At 50.1% G+C, this 19,557-nt stretch overlaps 1 protein-coding gene across 2 annotated transcripts in view; it reads right to left on the bottom strand.

Annotated features, from left to right (window-relative positions):
* LOXHD1 (lipoxygenase homology PLAT domains 1) overlaps positions 1–19,557 on the bottom strand; it is a 208,644-nt gene that overhangs the window by 77,742 nt on the left and 111,345 nt on the right. For both annotated transcript variants that reach the window (XM_060170427.1, XM_060170428.1), the window contains exons 22-28: positions 16,248–16,414; positions 15,390–15,494; positions 11,021–11,149; positions 9,732–9,896; positions 9,052–9,233; positions 4,558–4,674; positions 3,655–3,817 (exon numbers count right to left, since the gene is read on the bottom strand). In XM_060170427.1, the coding sequence (XP_060026410.1) occupies positions 3,655–3,817; positions 4,558–4,674; positions 9,052–9,233; positions 9,732–9,896; positions 11,021–11,149; positions 15,390–15,494; positions 16,248–16,414 (1,028 nt within the window). The remainder of the gene's footprint in view (positions 1–3,654; positions 3,818–4,557; positions 4,675–9,051; positions 9,234–9,731; positions 9,897–11,020; positions 11,150–15,389; positions 15,495–16,247; positions 16,415–19,557) is intronic.

The raw sequence follows: 19,557 nt of genomic DNA, 5'->3' as shown, positions 1-19,557 counted from the left end.
GGGCAGCCGGACAGACAAAGGGAAGAAAGAGATGGCATTGTTTAGGTTTGGGGGAAATGGATTTGTAGGTGGTATTCAGCTTGTGGCCCCGGACTCCAGGAGAACTGAGTGTCCTCCTTTTGTCTGTTCCCATACGCACATTCTGCTACAGGTCGGAGTGGCTTCACCAGTGGGAAGTTTACCTCTAAGAGACCCAAGGGATGGAGACTTTTCCAGCCCCCTCAAACCATCCACCCCTCCAGCTGCTTATAGCTTCCGGGGGAAGGACTCAGGAAACTGCCTGACACACATGCACACCGTGGTCACTAAATCTATCTACCGTGACACACTGACAGTAAGGTGCCTTCCCATGTGAGGGTGACCGGTATCAGTGCCAGATCCTTCTAAACAGTTTATGGAAAAAATCAAGTATTTTTGAAAGACTAGCTTCCCCTCAGTGTCTTTCGTATTTTCATTTACTCTTCAACCAGCCTGCCCCCAGCACTCCAGGGAAACCCCCCTCACCAAAGCCACAGTCACTGCCACCCACTCCTTTATCTCCTATGGCATTTGGAAAGGGCTCAATAAATACTGGTGTGACAGTTATTAAAAGTTATTCAGGAAAATGAAACTAAACACTGTCTTGTTTTTGTTTTGCTGCTATACACTCATCAGGGAAGAACAAAGGAGCCCCTTTCCCAATCCGCAGCCCAGGAGGGAAAGGCAAGGCTTTGTTTTTAGGAAGCCTGAGCATTCTTTATCTCCTCTCCATATTCCTGTATCCTAGGGGCTTCGGAGTTCCAGGCCAGGGAAGAGGGGACTTAGCTGGACTATCCCCAAGGGGAAGGATGAAAGTTGTGGCTTTGAGGTGAAGGCGGAAATGGTCCAACTGGGAAGAAGGTCAGTTTCCCCAGCCTGGGAGCAGGTGAGGGTTAGAGAGTCCCTATGGGTGGTAGGAAACCCTCACCTGCACAAAGGGACCCAATAAGGAGACAGCTGCCTGGCTTATCTGGGGACTTGAAGCAAGGAGGCCTCCAGGCTGAAGAGAGGGTCTTTTGGGCTTCCCTGGTGGCACAGTGGTTAAGAATCCGCCTGTCAATGCAGGGGACACGGGTTTGAGCCCTGGTCCGGGAAGATCCCACATGCCATGGAGCAACTAAGCCTGTGCACCACAACCACTGAGCCTGCGCTCTAGAGCCTGCGAGCCACAACTACTGAAGCCCGCGTGCCTAGAGCCCGTGCACCGCAACAAAGACAAGCCACCGCAATGAGAAGCCTGCGCACCACAATGAGAAGCCCGCACACCGCAATGAAGAGGAGCCCCCGCTCACCGCAACTAGAGAAAGTCTGCACGCAGCAACAAAGACCCAAAGCAACCAAAAATAAATAAATAAATAAATTTATTTTAAAAAAAAAAAGAGAGAGAGGGTCTTTTGACAAAGCCAGGGTTCATGGAGAAGCATTGCTGCCATCCAGAGAGATGAAACCTGCATGTCGGCGGGGAGCAAGCAGCAGCAGTGTCACCGAGTGGCAGGAGACCACAGGTGTAGGTTGTTCCCACCTGGACTAAGGGCCAGGCCCCTGATGTGAGCCTCAGATTTTTATAAGACCCTAGAAAAGGGGATGCCCCCTCCCTGCAGTGACTGAGATGGACTTTCTTACCAACCCTTGCAAGTGGGCTCAAAACCACATGTAATTAAATGTAGAAGAGTAAGGTGATGTGAGCTGCTCTTAGCGGTTGGTATGGAACACGCTCACGCCCAGAACACGGTTCCTATTATTACCCTCATTTTCCCTTGGATTCCAGAGCATTATTCTTTCCTGCTCTCCTTCTGCCTCTCTGGCTGCTCCCTGAGCATCTTTATAGGTTCCTGATCGTCTGCCTACCCTCGGATGCCCACGTCTCCCAGGACAGTCCACTTCCCGCAGCTCTTACCCGGCCTGCTCCGGGTGTTGACTTCTGTGAGTTCCCCGCGGCTGCATCTCCAGCCCAGTTCCCTCCTGTGCTCTGGACCCACACCCCCATGTCCACCTTGACTAGACCACAGAGCACAAACTCACATCCAATCCTGAACTCCGCCCCCTCCCTACGTCCCCTTTCCCACCCTCCCTTCTCTGCCGCCCCACCCAGCACTGTGCTGGCTAAGCCTCCTTGGCGCACTGGGAGAACTGCTCTCAGAGGCCTGTCCCCTCAAGGACAGGAACCAGCACCCCCACCTTGCTCGGCTCAGCTCAAAATCTGGCCAGCATTTCACGTGTGCATTAAACAAATCCTCTCGTGTCGAAAAGAGTCAACATCTCCCACGCCTGTCTGGCTAATACTGACATGAGGTAACATTAGGAATCTTGCCACGGTTTAGACACGACAGTCGACTGTCCCCACCCCCCTCATTTTCTCTCCCCATCCATTTGCTGGCTGTGCACTCAGCCCTGCTTCACACCTGGGCGGGACCTCTTCTAGGAGCCCTCATCCCAGAGTGGGGTGCTGTGTCCCCAGGGCTGCGATTAAATGGCCTTCCTGCCCCTTTCTCCCCACCCCCGACCCCCCGTCACTCTCTCCAGTCCTTTGGGAATTAGGAAAACCGATTCAGCGTCCGGGTACTGAGCAATGTGGTCATGCAGTCAAATCCTACTATTCCTGGATCTTCCTCCTTCCCTATCCCACCAAGGCCACACAGCTCTCCGTGGAAAGATGTTTCCCTAGAAACACCACCCAGCACAGAGTGGGTTTGTGGCATGTTATTAATACAGAACAGCAAAGTGTGCCACCGGGCCAGCTTTCCTGGGCATCCTCTGGGATCCAAGTAGAAAAGGGGATTATCCGCCAGATTCAATAGCAAAGCAAATTTGGAGAAAGGGATATGGGTAGGGAAAGGCATGTTATTGAGGCAACACTTGTTTTTCTCTCTTAAGCAAATGGTAACTCAGACTAAAGGAAATGTGAGAGCTATAGCAGAGGCTCAGCTGAGGCTGAAGGCTGAGGCTGGAGCAATACCACCCGGCAAGAGAAGGGAGAACGGCACTCAGGGGCCGGCCAGAGAGGTAAGAAGAGAACCAGAAAATGGTAGTTCAAAAGCAAAGGAATGAGAGCAAGAAGTGTGTGGTCAGGCTGGGGCAAATCAGGCAGAAAAAAACCTCATCAATGAGAACAAGCAAACTGGCGCATACAGAAAAGAAACCCATGACCTTGGACACTGGAGCTGCACCTAGCCCCTGAGAACAAACACGCCACAGCTCCAGTTCTGTACAAAGCCAGGATGCTATTTGATTCATACTCGGTTGGGACAGCTGGATCCAGCAAGAGCAGAGAGGACCAAGCCCTGCAGATTAGTAGCCAAATTAACTAAGCAAGGGAAAGAACAAGGACCAGTATAGTCCAGGCACAGGAGGGCACACATTTGGATGTATGATCACACCGTCAGACCAGGAAAGGATTTGCGCACAAACCTCGGAGTGAGATAGCTGAGTACCTTTGAAGAATAGCCCTGCCATTTTATTAGCTGAGTGAACTTCGGCAGGTTATGTAACCTCTGTGAGCCTCAGTTGCCCTCTCTATGGAGTGAAGGTAATTATAGACTCTACCTCCTGGGTGCAAAGGCTCCGCCCAGCACAGGGCAGGTGCCCTACAAGGGAGGGCTCTGCTGACAGTGATGAGGGCGATCACACCACACTTACTGTCCAGAGGCTCTTCCACTTCCTTGTAGACTTGCCTTAAAGACCCATCTTTCATGTATTTCTCAGTGAAGATATCATAAGGGACCAGTTCTCGAATGGTCTTCTTGTCGTCCTCTGAGGTGGCAAGCCATCGATCACAAGGGAAGGTCAAGGTCTCTGTGCCCTGGGGTGAGGAGGAAGGAGGAAACTGAGCCCTTAATGTGGAAACTGCCAACTTCAGTCATTCATCACCATGTCAACACTCATGGGGACCAACCAAGGACAGGGGTGATGGAGCCCTACTGATAATACAAAAGCCACAGAGGAGCCCCCACCCACCCACCCGGCCTGCCCCAAATCCGGCAGATCCAGTCTTACTTAAAGCACTTTCCACACCATGTCAGGGGTAGGCTCTTGAAGGTGGAGTTCCCTGAGTCACTTAAAAATAGATATCTGAACCCCATCCCAGAGACTCAGACTCAGCAGGCAAGGGGAAGAAGCTCTGTTTTTTTTAAACTGCTCCCAGCTCCCAGCTCATACCACAGCCATGACTGACAGCTGCTTCCTAGGTTTAGAATTTCATGGTTTTGGAATGTTTTCCAAGTTGGTTAGGTGGGTTTCTTTCTCTGAGTCGACCTTGAGTGGCAGGAAGGGCACACTTGGTCACTCACTGGTAGTATGGCTTTGGGGGTGGGGAGCAGAGACATGGTTGCCCAGACCCTCCTTCTTGACCCATAAGCCAGGTTCTAAAAGATTCTGCCTTGGACCTGAGTTAGTTCCTGCACTCGGAGTGAACTGGCTGAATTTTCCTTAGATGATTTTATCTCAACTTAAAAAGGCTACCGTTTCTTGCAAAGAATCTGTCTTTAATCCCTTCTGAAAAGGAACAAAAGAAACAGCAGGACAGATCAGTCAGAAACTCACATCTTTATCTGGGAGGAGCCTGCGGATGTCCACGTGGGAGCAGTGCCAACCAGGATTTATGCCCGTATTATCATGGCCAATCCGAATTTTTTCAATGATTTCTCCCACATCTTCTAACTTTGGAAAGGAGAAAGTGTACCAGATGTTGGCTGAAAGGTCCTGGAAAGTACAACTTCAGCAAAACCCTGCCTCCCCAGGGCATCCACCCTTGAGTCCCTTTGAACTTCCTGGGGTCACTTTCTCCCAGTATGTCCCTCCTGTCCAGTCAAGCCAGCCCCCGCCCTCCCCTACATATGCCGTGCTCATCCCTCCCTTCCTCCCTGCAAGCTTAACATCAGCCTAGACTTCAGAACTCAGTTCACTCAAGCTCTGGGAGGCTGCCCCCACCCCCTTTTCATGGTGGAGCCCAGCTCCTTGTCTTCTAGCAGTGGCTTAAGAACTGACTGGGGGGTGTCAGAAGATGAGTTCTAGTTCTGCCCATGCCCTCTCTTACCACCCTTACCTTCTCCTTGGCCCCCAAGAGCCCCCTTCATCTCCAGCCACTCCTCTTCTATATCCCTCAAATTCCAGTCCCTCAAACTCTACATTCTCTTGTCACAGGGCCTTTGCACATGCTCCCCCTGCCCCTTCCCTTTTCTCTTCTTTACCTAAACCAGTGTTTGTTCAACCTCATCATTCAGGTCTCAGCTCAAGGATCACTTCTTCAGGGAACCCCCTTGACCACCTTAAGAAAGTCAAATCTCTTCATGTTAGGGTCTGACAGCACCCTATAACCACCCCCCACAGCAGTTCTCAGAAGTTTGCATTTACCTGTGTGATAAAGAAGGTGTGATACCTTCTTCTCTACCACTGAAAGCCACAAGGGTAGGCATCACATCTGTTTTGCTCATCACTGCATCCCCAAAGCCCAGAAACTAGATTCTCAATAACTATTGGCTGGAAGGATGAAAGAATGATTGTTTCCTCATTTGAAAAATGGGTATGACAAAGTCAGCTGTGTTCTCTCACGTGCAGTGCTGAACCTTAACCACCAAGGTATGTATGAACGTCCCCTTGAATGAAAGAGCTGATTACGTGCGTGCCACAGTGAGTCCCTGAAATTCAGGAGCTGTGCTCTCCCGTCTCTCCTGCCTGGAGCCTATGGGCATAAGATGCAAGGGAGGAACTCAGCCAGGAGTGACTGATCCCCAGATTCTTCCCTCGGAGCCCTCTAAGGAAGCAGGGAGGCGGCCAGGCACAAGGCAAGGCAGCCACTCAGCTGGCACCTGTCTCCCCGGCTCTCTCTCTGCCAGGCTGCCCTCCGTCATCCCACCAGGTCCCACTCCAGGGCCTCGCCCAGTTCTCATGTGTCATATTGTCTTCTGAAATGGTGCTGCAGGTATCAGTTCACACCCTGCCTCAGCCCTATGGGGATCTGAGCGATCACAGGTGGATATAAACAAGGAAGTCGGGGTAAAGGGAAAAGAGGGTAGGGAAATATGGTACTACCCAGGTGCTCTGGCTCATGGTTGGTCCACAGAATTCATGCCTTTTGCTTTGGCAGTTGGGGGTTAAAGAGGGTGTGCAGACTTGAGTTTCCTGGTAGCAGCTGTGCAAAGCTACCTGCCTGGCCTGCTCCATCAAGGTCTCAGTGCTACAAAGAGACGGCTCCAGGATGGATGAGAGCTCCCGATGAGTGAGTGGCATCTGAATGAGTGAGTGAGTCATTCATCAAATGCAAAGCCTCTATAACTCTAGACAGATGTGACCTGGGAATGAACTAGAACAGCTCCGACCACTGCATACCCTCCACACACACACAGGCCCACAGTCAGCAGCCATGGGAAGGCCCATCAGCCCTGCTTGAGAAACCTCCCCCTATTCCCACCCCACCTCCATCCTTCCCAGTTGCAGCCCTACGAGCTGTGTGATCTAGACAAGGCACTTGACCTTCCAGGTCTCAACTGCCTCATCTATCAAATAGGAAGATTGCTCAGCTGAAGGCAGAGGCATGGGCAGAGCAACCCTTCGAGGTCACTCCTACAGCTAAGATCGCAGACGTGCTTCTTCTTGTCAGTGATTCTCTCCTTCCAAGTGACCAACATGGTGCCACATTCCTGGAGACGCCCTGAGTTAACAAGATGCTATAACTGTCATTGCTTCTGCTGCCCTGCAGCTCCGCTCCAACTCCCCGCTGGCCAGCTCACCCATGCATCATCAGAGAAGTGGTGTCCCCCACGAGTCCCCGGGCTTTCTGAATCATTAAACGGAGACCAGTGATTTCACAGGGCCTTATCCTCTGACAACAGGAGAAACAGGAAGCTACGGGTGAGATCGTGGCTCACAGAATCTGCACTCAAGGACGCTGAGCTGCCAGGCAGCTGGCGAATGGAATCGTTTGCCAGCCTAACTCTGGGAATGGTGACTTGGGACACCAAGTGCTGAGGACAAGGTTGGCACATGGGAAGTGCTCAGTAATTATTAGCTATTGTTGTTATTTTCCCAGCCGATCCGTGTGTCTGAGGATGAGGCCAGGGAGAGAGGATGGGGCTTGCTCATGAGTTAGAGGCTGAGCAGAACCAGAACCCAGGGTTATGGGCTCGCAAACCAGCGCTCCACCTCTTATCTGAAGATCAACTGGAAAAGAGAAATGGAGAGACAGGGGCACAAAGCGATCTCATTTGTTTCTAAGCTCTCATACACGCAGCTCCCAGATAGATTTGAAAAGAGATAAGATAGCAACAAATTGCTGGCAAATTATAGCTGCCCATTAGGCGGACTTCATTAATAAAACTCCCCAGAAGCCATGCTGAGGTGTAATCACAGCTCGGGCCCCTGACGGCATCAGGCTTGCATGATGCACACGCCTTGACATCTCGGGTGGGTGAGGTGTTGCTCTGTGTGCATAGATGAATCACCCTTGAATTTTCCTTGTTAAAAAACTCCACCAAGGCGGCGCAGTGTTTGAGAGTCCGCCTGCTGATGTGGGGGACATGGGTTCGTGCCCCGGTCCGGGAGGATCCCACATGCCGTGGAGCGGCTGGGCCCGTGAGCCATGGCCGCTGAGCCTGCGCGTCCGGAGCCTGTGCTCCGCAACGGGAGAGGCCACGGCAGTGAGAGGCCCGCGCACTGCAAAAAACAAACAAACAAACAAAACTCCACCAAGGTGGCAAACTTCCCAGAAGTGCTGACTGCTCCCAGAGAAGGTGGGGAGGGGAAAGGGTGTCCCCCAGGGCAGACACAGCCCGAGGAAGAAGGAAGGGGCTCTGGACTTTGTTTCCCACCAGAAGGTAAGGGGCACATCTGAAAAGGTCCCCACTACCTGGCTCCCATCTCTCGTCCTGCAGAGTCATCCCCTTTAGGTCCTGCTCCATCTCGTCCTCTACCCAAGTCGCATCACTCTCCTCCTATCCCCTCTGGCCAAACCTCAAGCCACTTGCTGTGTTGACTTCCACCTCTGGCCAGGATGTTCCCCTTGCTAGGAATCCTTCCCTCCTTGTTCCCGCTTATGTCCACTTTCAGGTCCAGCTCAAAACCACCACTTCCAGGGAGCCCTCTCTCATCTCTGAGCACCTGTAGCACTCTCAGCCAGCCCCGCTGTTTGCCCTCATCACCATGGGCTAGTCTACTACAGCAGCTAAGAGCACATATTGTGAGCCAGTCCTCCTGGCTTTGAATCCTGCTTCCACTATGCCTTGGTTGTGTGATTTCATGTAAGCTACTAAACGCTCTGTGCCTCAGTTTCCCCATATTTAAGCAGGGATGATTAAAGCGCAGAGTTGCTATGAGGGTTAAGTGAGTTAATATGGGTAAAGCCCTATGATGGTGCCTTCCTACCCCCAGAATCAGTTACTATGATGATCGCCAGACTCTCTCATTAGCCTCGTGTGAGATCTGGAGTTCCCCAGCTGGACTGCAAGCCCCTTGCAGGCATAGTCTGGGTCCTCTTCTTCCCTTGTCTCTCCCACCCCACCTGGCATGCGGTGGAGTGCACAGGGAGGCACGGGACTGAGTGCAGAGAATACCAAGGTGTGGATGTGGTGACATACATCCACAGTAACCGTCGATCGACTCTCAGGCCAGAGTTGAGGGGGAGCCGAGGAGTATACGGATGCTCTTGTGTATATGAGAGGATTGGCCATAGCTCAGCAGATGAACGGGAGACAATTATACGACGAGAAAGTCTGGAAGCGGCTCTCTCCATGGGTCTCTGTTGTTGGTAGCACTGGAGATGGCCCCAATGGAACTGGAATTGTGCTTCTAGCTCCCTAAGCCCTATGCACTCATGATCACCGTTGATTCAGACACTGGTCCTGGAAGGGCAGGTTCACTGTCCTCCTGGCTACAGATGCACCGAGGTTCAGAGAGGTTGGATGAACTGCCTGTCTCCCTCACTCACAGCAGCGCACCAGACGGAAGGCACACGTCAGACTCTGGACAAAGGGCTCCTTCTTGTCTTCTGGTCCATCCCGCCCCCAGTCCTGGCTCCCCCGGCTGCCTGCCAGACCCAGGTACCTCCATTATGAAGCGGGAGGCGGACTTCCTCTCAAAGAACAGCTTCTGCTCCCTCTTGTTGGTGCACAGGTACTTCTGCTGGGTGCACACAGCATCGCAGCCATAGATGATGATGAAGATGTTGGCGTTTGTCCCAGCGGCAAAGACATCACTGGTGTAGAGGGTGATCTCGTAAGGGACAACTAAGGGTGGGGGACAGAGGGCAAAGTCAGAGGGGAGGTGAAAACAGGACACAGGCAGGTCAAGTTCTTCATGAGCACCACCACCCCAGATGGTCCCTTCACTGGGAGCTGCTACCCAGGGACCTGAACCTTCACATGGTTGCCTAGCAACCACAGGGTGAGGGGAGGTGTTTCGTCATGCCTAGTGCCCACAGAAAGCTCCTTTCACCTCAGACCAGGGTCTCCGTGCCTCTCCCATCACAGAGCTAGTACAACAGACTGGCTGAAAGCACAGGCACTCTGCCTGTTGTCACCAGCTAGTTTGGGGTACAGTGTGGAATACATCCCATATTTCCTTTCCCTGGGTCCAGGGCTCTGTCCACAGCCAGCACAGGGCCAGGGGAATTTCCAAGGTGTGCCTGGCCAAGGGTCAACACTGGATGATGGACCGGGACTGAGTTGGGGTGGTGAGCAATGGGGTGCAGGAGGAGGCCCAGCCTTGCTGTGCAAGATTCCTACATGGTGTATACAGCCTTGTCTGAAGTTCCGCGTGGAAGAGGTCCCTGACAATGGCACCATCGTCTTCATTCTTGGCCAACCAGCGGCCACAGGGGAATGTCATGCACCTTCCAAGGGATGGGGCGTCCACCTCTACCCAGTCTAAAAACCAGCCCGGAGCCTTGCCTGGAGGGAAGGAGACACAGAACTCATCAAGGACCTCTACACAGATGGTTTTCTGTGAACAACTTCAGGGACTCCAAACATGCTTCCCTACTCGACGGCTGGCGCTTATAGCTCCACCGTGAACATGCCATCCCTCTTGCTTACAGCATTACTGAACTGATTCCCCTGCACCCAGCTGACGGTGGATCGCACTCCAGCCTACTGTCAGTGAAATTAGCAAGAGCAAAGGAGCATGGGGAGGAGATGACAGGAGGCAGAGAGTCTGAGGGAGGGAAGCAAGCACACTGTCCCAGGTGGAAGGTGCTCCGAAGAGGGAGCCCAGAGATGCCAGAGGGAGCCTGTGTTCACGAGGACTCCATAGTTCCACCCAGTGACGGGGCGAGACACTGGGCTCCCTGGCCTCAGGTTGCGATGCATGAAGGCAAGGGAAACTAGTGAAGGATCGATGCTCCTCCCTGGGAAAATGAGTGCTCAGGTTTAAAGAAAGAAATGGAAGCCAGGCAGAGACCCTGTTCCTCAGTCCCAGAGGGAAGGAGGAAGGCCTCCTTCCTCAGGCTTAGAAGATATGGTTTGAAGACCAAGAAAATGAGTCTGCTTTACTGAGAGAGAACAAACTTGGGCACAGCTTTTGTGTGGCTGCAGTGTCAGTGGGTTCTGGGAAGAACTGGCTCCATCAGTGGTTCTCAAAGTAGATCCCCCGGCCTAGCAGCCTCAGCATTACCAGTGAGAAACATAAGCTCTCGGGTCCCACCCCAGACCTACTCCAACCAAAGGCCCAGAAATCTGTGTGTTAACAAGCCCCCCAACGTGGCTCTGATACACATTCAAATTTGAGGACCACTGATCAGGGATTCTCAAATCTGGCTGCCCACTGAAATTCCTGGGAGTGCGGTTTTGGGGAAAGCTTTAAAAGTCACCAGCGTCCTGGCCCCTCCCTGATCAATTAGACCAGAATCTCTGCGTGCAGCCAGGACTCTACCAGACTGGAGGGACTGAGGAAGCTGTGTCATTATGGAAGGCAGATGACATCCAAGTCTACCTCAGATTCTTGCCTAGACACCCACGGGGACCTGACCATGGTCCTCACGTTCTTAGCCAGGAAAAGAGGGAGGGAAGGCAGAGACCTGTGTTGTCATGGCCGATCCTGACTTTCCACAGATCTCCCAGGTCCAGGGTCTCCACTGTGAAGATTTCGATGCTGTCCCTCTCAAACTTGTCACTGTTTGTCTTGGAGGATTTCAGGAGGGTCATTCCTGCCAACCAAATGACCCCAAATGACTGGCTGGGCCTGAGACCTCCCAACCTAGTCTGACCACCTTTTTTCGTCTCTCCTCATCATGACCAAATTTCTGAACTTTCATCAAATTTAGACTGTACAATTACCATCCACTTGGCGTCTTTGGCATTTTGTGTGTGTGTGTATGTATGTCCTTTTATTAAGCTTTACAATAATCTTTTGACATATATATTATATATATATTATATATTTATTTATTTATTTATTTATTTATTTATTTATTTTGCCGTACGCGGGCCTCTCACTGTTGTGGCCTCTCCCATTGCAGAGCACAGGCTCGGGACGCGCAAGCCCAGCGGCCATGGCTCACGGGCCCAGCCACTCCGCGGCATGTGGGACCTTCCCAGACCGGGTCACGAACCCGTGTCCCCTGCATCGGCAGGTGGACTCTCAACCACTGCGCCACCAGGGAAGCTCTTGACATATATATTTTTATTTCCAGTTTGCATCTAAAGAAAAGGAGACACACCCAGAAATTAAGTGCCTTATCCAAGGTCATCCAGGAGGAAGTGGTGGGGCCCTAAGTCAATGTGTGCTCCCTTTTCACAATCCCCGCGTTTCTCCATGGCCGGGAGGGAGCCAGTGACAGAGCCACCCTCCCACGCTCCCTGGGGAAACAGGGCCTCCCCTGCAGGGATGGGGCATGTGGGAATTCTCTGGAGACTCTTCTCTGGATGACAGAAGGAGGGTTGGCTTCAAATGCCCCTGACCAGGCATCTCACATACATCATCTGTCCTGGGACTCTGGCTGCGTGTCAGTCTGAAATTTAAGGTGGTTTCAGGATCATCTCCATCTCCTCCTGCCTCAGCTTTCAAGTCTCCTTAACCCTGTAAGTCCCACCTCATGTAGGAAGTCTTCTGATAATCTAGACTCATTGCAGACTGGTTTCAGCACACAGAGTCAGACAGACCTTGGTTAGATGCCCGGTTTTGCCACTTAGCATCTGGGTGGCCTTGGACAAATTACTTAATTCCCTGAAACTGGTTTCCTCGAATGTCAAAAGGGATGGTCTTCCCCATAGAGTTGTTGTATTTAATAAAATGATGACTTGCGTCTTCAAGAATGTGCCTAACACATAGCAATTCCTTGGCAAATAAAAGCAGTTGTTAGGGCCCCTCAATTTCATTGACCATGGCTCAGTAACTATTGCAAGGACGTTCATTTATAAGTTTTGGTCTGATTCATTCATTATATCTGCATTACCTAACCTAGTAAATAATAATAATAATAAATGTTTTATTGAGTGTCATTTTGTCTCAAATATTTTACATGTTCAATTTCATTAAATACACAACTCTATGAGGCATGTACTAATATAATCTCCATTTTACAAATGGGGGAAACTAAAGCACAGAGAGATTAAGGAACTTGCCCAAGGTCACACAGCTAATAAGTGGTAGAGCAGAAGTTTAAACCAATCAGTCAAGCTTGAGTCCATGCTCTATATCACCACAGTGCTGAATTAGAATAAGAGCACCCCAAAGTCAGGGATTAAGCTCCTTCATTCTTCAGCAATTCTTGGCATAGAGCTCTGGACCCACAGGGTTTTGAGCAAATATGGGATGACTACATATTTGAGGGACTGGTTCCTCTCTGAACTCAGACAGGATGGCTGGACACATGGTCCAAGTGGATGGCTGACTCCAGCACTACATTCCACCTTCTCTGATTGCCTTGACAGAGGCTCCAGAAGAACCCCAAGACTCCCTGAGCACCTCATCTGGAGAGCACCATGGAACCCACTGGCTGAATCTCACTGGAGGTTGGGAAGAGCCACTGGTTCCCAGGTTGTTATTGAGGCAGAGATAGAGTTAGGGCTACCGCTGCCTTTAGAACAGAAGGAGAAAGCTGGCAAAAGACACGGAGAAGAGATCACTCGCTGTTTGGACCGAGGAGCCCGTTTGCTACAGTTTTGAAAGTCAAACAGAGTGACACCTCAAGGAACGGCACAGGAAATGGTAAAAACTTTCAGAAAGGCCTGGACAGAGAATCGGGCACCATTACTTGGGGAGAGGATACCGAAGGGAAGATGATTGACATGGCTTCCAAAGGTGGTAGAGGTGGTAGAGGCAGCAGTGAGGACCAAGAGAGGGCAGGGGGCTCTCTGTCCCCAGAATGCAGTAGGCCTGACTTAGTAAGATTTAGGAAGAATTTTAAAAGAACTGGCATTCACAACCGAGGCAGACAAGTCACCTCACAGGGAGATTTTTAAGAAGAAAGGTATTGCTTTTCTCTGTTGGGGCTAGTTGCATGAAATCTTTCAAGAGTCAGAGGCATGCAAGAATACACAATGGGGAAAGGATAGCCTCTCCAATAAATGGTGGAAATGGATGTCTACGTGTAAAATACTTAATTTGGACCCTTATCTCATACTGTACATAAAAATCAACTCAAAATGAATTACAGATTTAAACAGAAGGACCGAAACTGTAAAACTCCTAGAACAAAGCATAAAAGAAACACTTTATGACATTGGTCTTGGCAATGATTTCATGAATATGCCACCAAAAGCACAGCAACAAAAAATAAAATTAACAAGAGGGACTACATTAAACTAAAAAGTTTCTACACAGCAAAGGAAACAACAGAGTGAAAAGGCAACATACAGAATGGGAGGGGCTTCCCTGGTGGCACAGCGGTTGAGAGTCCGCCTGCCGATGCAGGGGACACGGGTTCGTGCCCCGGTCCAGGAAGATCCCACATGCCGCAGAGCGGCTGGGCCCGTGAGCCATGGCCGCTGAGCCTGTGCATCCGGAGCCTGTGCTCCACAACGGGAGAGGCCACAACAGTGAGAGGCCCGCGTACCGCAAAAAAACAAAAACAAAAGCAGAATGAGAGAACATATTTGCAAACTATATATCTTTAAGGGGTTAATCACCAAAATATATAAAGTAATCTTACAACTCAATAACAAAGAAACTAAGAACCCAATTAAAAATGGGCTAAGGACTTAAATAGACATTTCCCCAGAGAAGACATAAAAATGGCCAACAGTATAAGAAAAAAGGCTCATTGTCACTAACCATGAAGTAAATGCAAATCAAAACCATAATGAGATATCTCACACCTGTCAGGATGGTTACTATCAAAAAAACAAAAGGGGACTTTCCTGGTGGTCCAGTGGTTAAGAATCTGCCTTTCAGTGCAGGGGACGTGGGTTCCATCTCTGGTCAGGAACTAAGATCCCACATGCCACGGGGCAAGTAAGTCTGCGTGCCACAACTACAAAGCCCACGTGTCACAACTAGAGAGAAGCCCTTGCACTGCAACAAAAAGCCCGGGCACCGCAGTGAAAGATCCCATGTGCTGCAAGTAAGACCTGATGCAGCCAAAAATAAATAAATTTTAAAAAACCCAAACAAACCAAAAGACAACAAGTGTTGGTGAGGATGTAGAGAAATTGGAACCCCTGCACACAGTTGGTGGGAATGAAAAATGATTCAGTTGCTATGGATAATAGTGTGAAAGTTCCTAAAAAAGTTAAAAAGAGAACTACCATATGAACCCACAATCCCAATTCTGGGTATATATCCAAAAGAATTGAAATCAGATTCTTGAAAAGTATTAGCGCTCATGTGTTCATTGCAGCGCTATTCACAATAGCTAAGAATGGGAAAAATCCTAAATGTCTATTGACAGATGAATGGATAAAGAAAATATGGTATGTACATACAATGGAATATTATACAGCCTTGTAAAAGGAGATTCTCCAATATGCAACAATGTGGATGGTTCTTGAGGATATTATGCTAAGTGAAATTAGCCAGACACAAAAGGATGAATACAGCATGACTCCATTTAAATGAGGTATCCAAATCAAATTTATAAAATCAAAGACGGAAATGGTAGTTATCAGGAGCTGGGGATAGGAGGAAATGGGGGTTTAATAATCAACAGGCATAAAGTTTCAGTTTAGTAAGTTTAATAAGCTCTAGAGATCTGCTGTACACCACATACCTATAGTCAATGACCATGTATCGTACATTTAAAATTTGGTAAGAAAATAGATTGCATGCTAAGTATTCTTCATAAAATAAAATAAAATAATAAAGAGAATTTAAAAATATGGTTTCTTAAAATAAAAGAGAGAAAGAGGGAGAGTCATGTCCAGTATTTCCTTGGAAAATTGCACTGCATCTCCCAGTCTCCCTGGAGGGGAACGTGGGTGAACCTCGGCCCTGCGTTGCTCTCTTACCAGTGTCATCTTGAGTGCCAAAGAGTGTGATGAAGACGTTGGCATCGGTGCCCGCGTTCTTCTTGTCCCCGGTCTTTATGGTCACTGAGAATGTGGTAGATTTATCTGCCAGGAGAAGAGTGTGGAGAAGTGAGTGGTAGATTCCACCTCCCATGAAGGGAGGAGGAAGAAAACGTACTGAGCATGTTTCTCTGCTCGTGTTGGCTGTTTTTATGAATCACTTTACTTGCAGCATGTGTTCTTCTGCAGCTGCCTTTAGTCTGGAAACTTCCTGAAGGCAGAGATGAGGTCCCCCCACCCCACGTCCAGCTCACACAGGAAACCCTCAATCAGTAAAGGTGTAGGATGCTTGGGGAAGACTTGGGGTGACTGTGGGGTTCAGAGACTCAACAGCCAGGAGCCCTGGTGTGACTCCTTCAGGTTGGGAAGTTTTAGGGATGCATGTTTCGAGGAAGGGAACACAAGCATCATAGAACTCTTGAAAGTTCATTCTTTCCCTTGACGAAAATATCCATATTAAGAGTCTATAATGTGCCTGGAGGGGAGGACACAAGTCTAAGTCAGAGTCAGCTATAACTATTCTATTCTATTCCATTCCATTCCATTCCTTCCATTCCATTCTATTCCTGACAATAACTCCATGCTAGGCCATGTACTTTATACCCAGCCATATGCTAGACATGTGAGGATACGCCCCCTTCACCTCCCCATTCTTGCCATGGAGGAATGAGAGAACAGATAGATTCCCAGGGAAGGAAGTGCCCAGAGCCCACAGGGGAAGGGAAGATGGAGACCTAGTGGGGGAGAGACAGAGGAAAGGGGTGCTGGAGGGGAGAAATCAGCTCTAGGTTAGGAAACCTTTCTGCTCCAGGGCCAGGTTGTCGAGGGGGTTGCTGTCATCCCCCCCACCCTCCTCATCCTCGCTTGGTGGCAGCACATAGGACTCATCCACTGGCAACAGCTCCCTGGACAGCTGGCCGTCATCCTCCTCCACTGCCAGCCAGCGCTGGCATGGAAAGTAGTACCTGTGGGGACAGGGGGTGAGGAGAATTGAGGGATGTCTCTTTGGAAAGGTGTCATGAAACAGTAGTCATGGGCTGAGGAACGAGAGGCTAATGGGGCCCAAATGCTCCCCTGTCTTCCCCCACACCCCCAGCATTGCCTTCCCATCCTACCTAGCCTGGGAGTCACCCCATTAGTCACTTGGCTGGGGTAGACAACAAACATGGGATGTGGTTTCCACACAGCCCCACTGAAAATGGCTGGTAACAGTGCCTGGAGCACAGCAAACCCTCAATCAGGGTCCTGTTGGAGGAATCTAGAGGAAAAGGGGCTTCTGGGGACTGTTCCAGCCTTTTCTAGAATCAACCTGTTAGCCAGAGCCACTTTGGCAGAGAATGTTGTACACATAGGAGGGGCTTCATACCCAAGGGCTGCACTAGTGGATTTTAATGGAATGACCCAATTATGCTTCTGGAAGGTGCAAAGAGTATGGCTAAGGAGCTGGCACAGCAGACAGCGGGCGTCACCCAGGGAAGGGAGGTCCGAGGTAGACTCCTCAGTGGAGAGGCTGAACCCAGAGCAAGGAAGGCGCCTGGACGGAAGGGAACTAAGGATGGGGGCCGAGAGAGGCAGCAGGGTGCGGGAACTGAGGACTCGCCTCTAGAGCCAGACTGGGGTTGAATCCTGGCTCTGCGGCCTACGGTCATGTGAGTTTGAACAAGTTTCTTTACCTCTTTGTGCAAAGGTTGCCAGATTTAGCCAATAAAATCACAGGACTCCCAGTTAAATTGGAATTTTAGATAAGCAAGTAATAATGTTTCAATATAAGTATGTCCTATCTAGTACTGGGGACATACTTATACTAAAACGTTATCCATTGCTTATCTGACGTTCAAATCTAATTGGCCATTCTGCAGTTTATCAGGCAACCCTCTGTAGAATGAGGATGATAGTGCCTATTTCATAGGTGGTTGTGAGAATTTCCCGACTCAAACATTTTTAAGTGCTTCAAAAAAATGCCTGGCTCTCAGTATGCTCTTGGTTAGGAATTTGCTAAAACTATTGTGAAGATGATGATGATTCTTCTTACGCTTCCTTTCTTTCTCTTCAGTCCATGCCTGGGATCTCTGGAGGTTGTGGGCTGGACAGTTCCCACTGGGCCCCTGAGCTTCCAGAACAACTCAGAGGGTTTGGGGATGCAGCCCATCTCTACAGCCCCATCTGCACCCCTTCCCCACCGCTGTCCAGGTGCATAAGATGCATTCAGGGTCTGGTCAAAGTCTGGAGAGGTGGGAGCAGTGTAGGCCCAGGGTCTCGTCCCTGTCTGAGCCCCACATCCTCGTACAGTCCTTACTGCTTCCCAACGTCAGCATGGTAGAGGGGCAGCGCCAGAGGACGCCACCTCGGCCCAGGGGCTCGGATGGGGCACAGAGGGGCAACTGTGTATTGAGAGATGTGGATTTAAAGGGTGGGAGGAGCTCAACCTTGGGAGATATAAACCAAATTGCTATGACATTAGTGTTTAAGTGAAAAATGTATATCATTCCACTTCTCTGCATTTCAAATATATGAGTGGGAAAGTTAAACTTTTACTAATTTATGAATAATAGGCTTTAGTTCTAAATTATGGCCGATTAAGGGAGAGAGACAGAAGTAAAGAAAAGAGTGGGATTGGGGCCGAGGTGGAGTAATGAGAGTATGGGAAGCTGGAGGAGGACAGGGACAGAGGGAGAGAGATGCATAAAGAAAGAGCTGGGGGAGACTGATGCTGGGAGAGAAAAAAGTCAGTAAGAGGGGAAGGCACAAGCCCTCCCACACCCGTGAAGAGCGCACGCGCGGGGAGTCAGAGCCTGGCTTCTTGGCACCACCCCCGTGGTCCCTGAGATACCTGCACCATGAAGTTAAAGGCCCTTAGCACGCCCATGGCTGCAGCCTCCGCAGGCAGGAGAACCAGAGCTGGAGCCAGGATGGGCCTGAGCGCTGGACGTTTAGCCTCTATCCTCACAGCAACAACAAGCACTCACAGGAGGTCTAGTGGAGGACTGGGCCTACGGGCCCCTCCCCTTCCTCCCACAGGAATAAATCCTGCTCAGGCAGGTCTGCAGAGGGGAGTAGGTAGGGATTTTTCAGAAGCAAAGGGGAAGAGAGGCATGCAGGTGTTCTGGCCAGGTATGCCCACCACTCCACTTAAGCAAGGGCAATGGAAGGAAGAGCCAGGGGTTGGGTCAGCAGGAGGTTTAAACTGAGCGTTGGAACAAAGCTCGGGGCCACTAAAAGTATGAGTTTCACTTGCAAGTTAAACTGGAATGAGTGGATTGCAAAACTGAACGCTGTAAAATGTATTTAATATGTTCCCATTTTGTGCATAAAGGCTGGAGCACATCAAGTATGTCAACTGGTGGTACTGGAAGAGCGGCATAGCAACAGTGGGTCTGGAATTCCAGAACTCTGGGTTTGTGCCCCTGCTCTTCCCCTTACACTGTGTGGCTCCTGGGCCCCGAGTTTCATCACCAAGAAGGCCTCTGCGGGGTGTGAGCAGAGGAGGGACGTGGCCTAAGGGCTGGATGGCTGTAGACACTAGGAGGGCCTGGGTGAAGCAGAGGCACCAGCCAGGAGGCTCTGACCAGGGGGTGCTGAAGATGGGGAGAGGGGGTCTGGCTGAGCTTTTCTGACACAGTGGCGATGGATTGGGGGTGGGGCATGAGCGGCAAAGGGGAGTCAGTGTGGAGTCACTTTGCATGGAGACATGTGACTGGGTCCAGGGGCAGCTGAGGGATGAGGTCAGTGTTCATTTACCCTTCTGGCTGCAAAGGCCTTATTCCTGAGCTAATAAAGGTCATGGGAGGCCACAGGCACTGTCGGGGAAGACGGTGTCTCTTTGAGAGAGAGAGCAGATTTGCTGCTCTAATTTTTCTTTCTCTGAACAGCCATTTTTTTTAAAATTTGAATTCTATTTTATTTATTTATTTTTTATATAGCAGGTTCTTATTACTTATCTATTTTATACATATTAGTGTATATATGTCAGTCCCAATCTCCCAGTTCATTGCACCACCACCACCCCACCCCACCCCCACGCCGCTTCCCCCGCTTGGTGTCCAGATGTTTGTTCTCTACATCTGTGTCTCTATTTCTGCCTTGCAAACTGGTTCATCTGTACCATTTT

This window comes from Lagenorhynchus albirostris, chromosome 14, assembly GCF_949774975.1.
Source record: "Lagenorhynchus albirostris chromosome 14, mLagAlb1.1, whole genome shotgun sequence".
In the NCBI taxonomy this organism is placed as follows: Eukaryota; Metazoa; Chordata; class Mammalia; order Artiodactyla; family Delphinidae; genus Lagenorhynchus; species Lagenorhynchus albirostris.
This window is presented reverse-complemented; position numbering and strand designations above follow the sequence as displayed.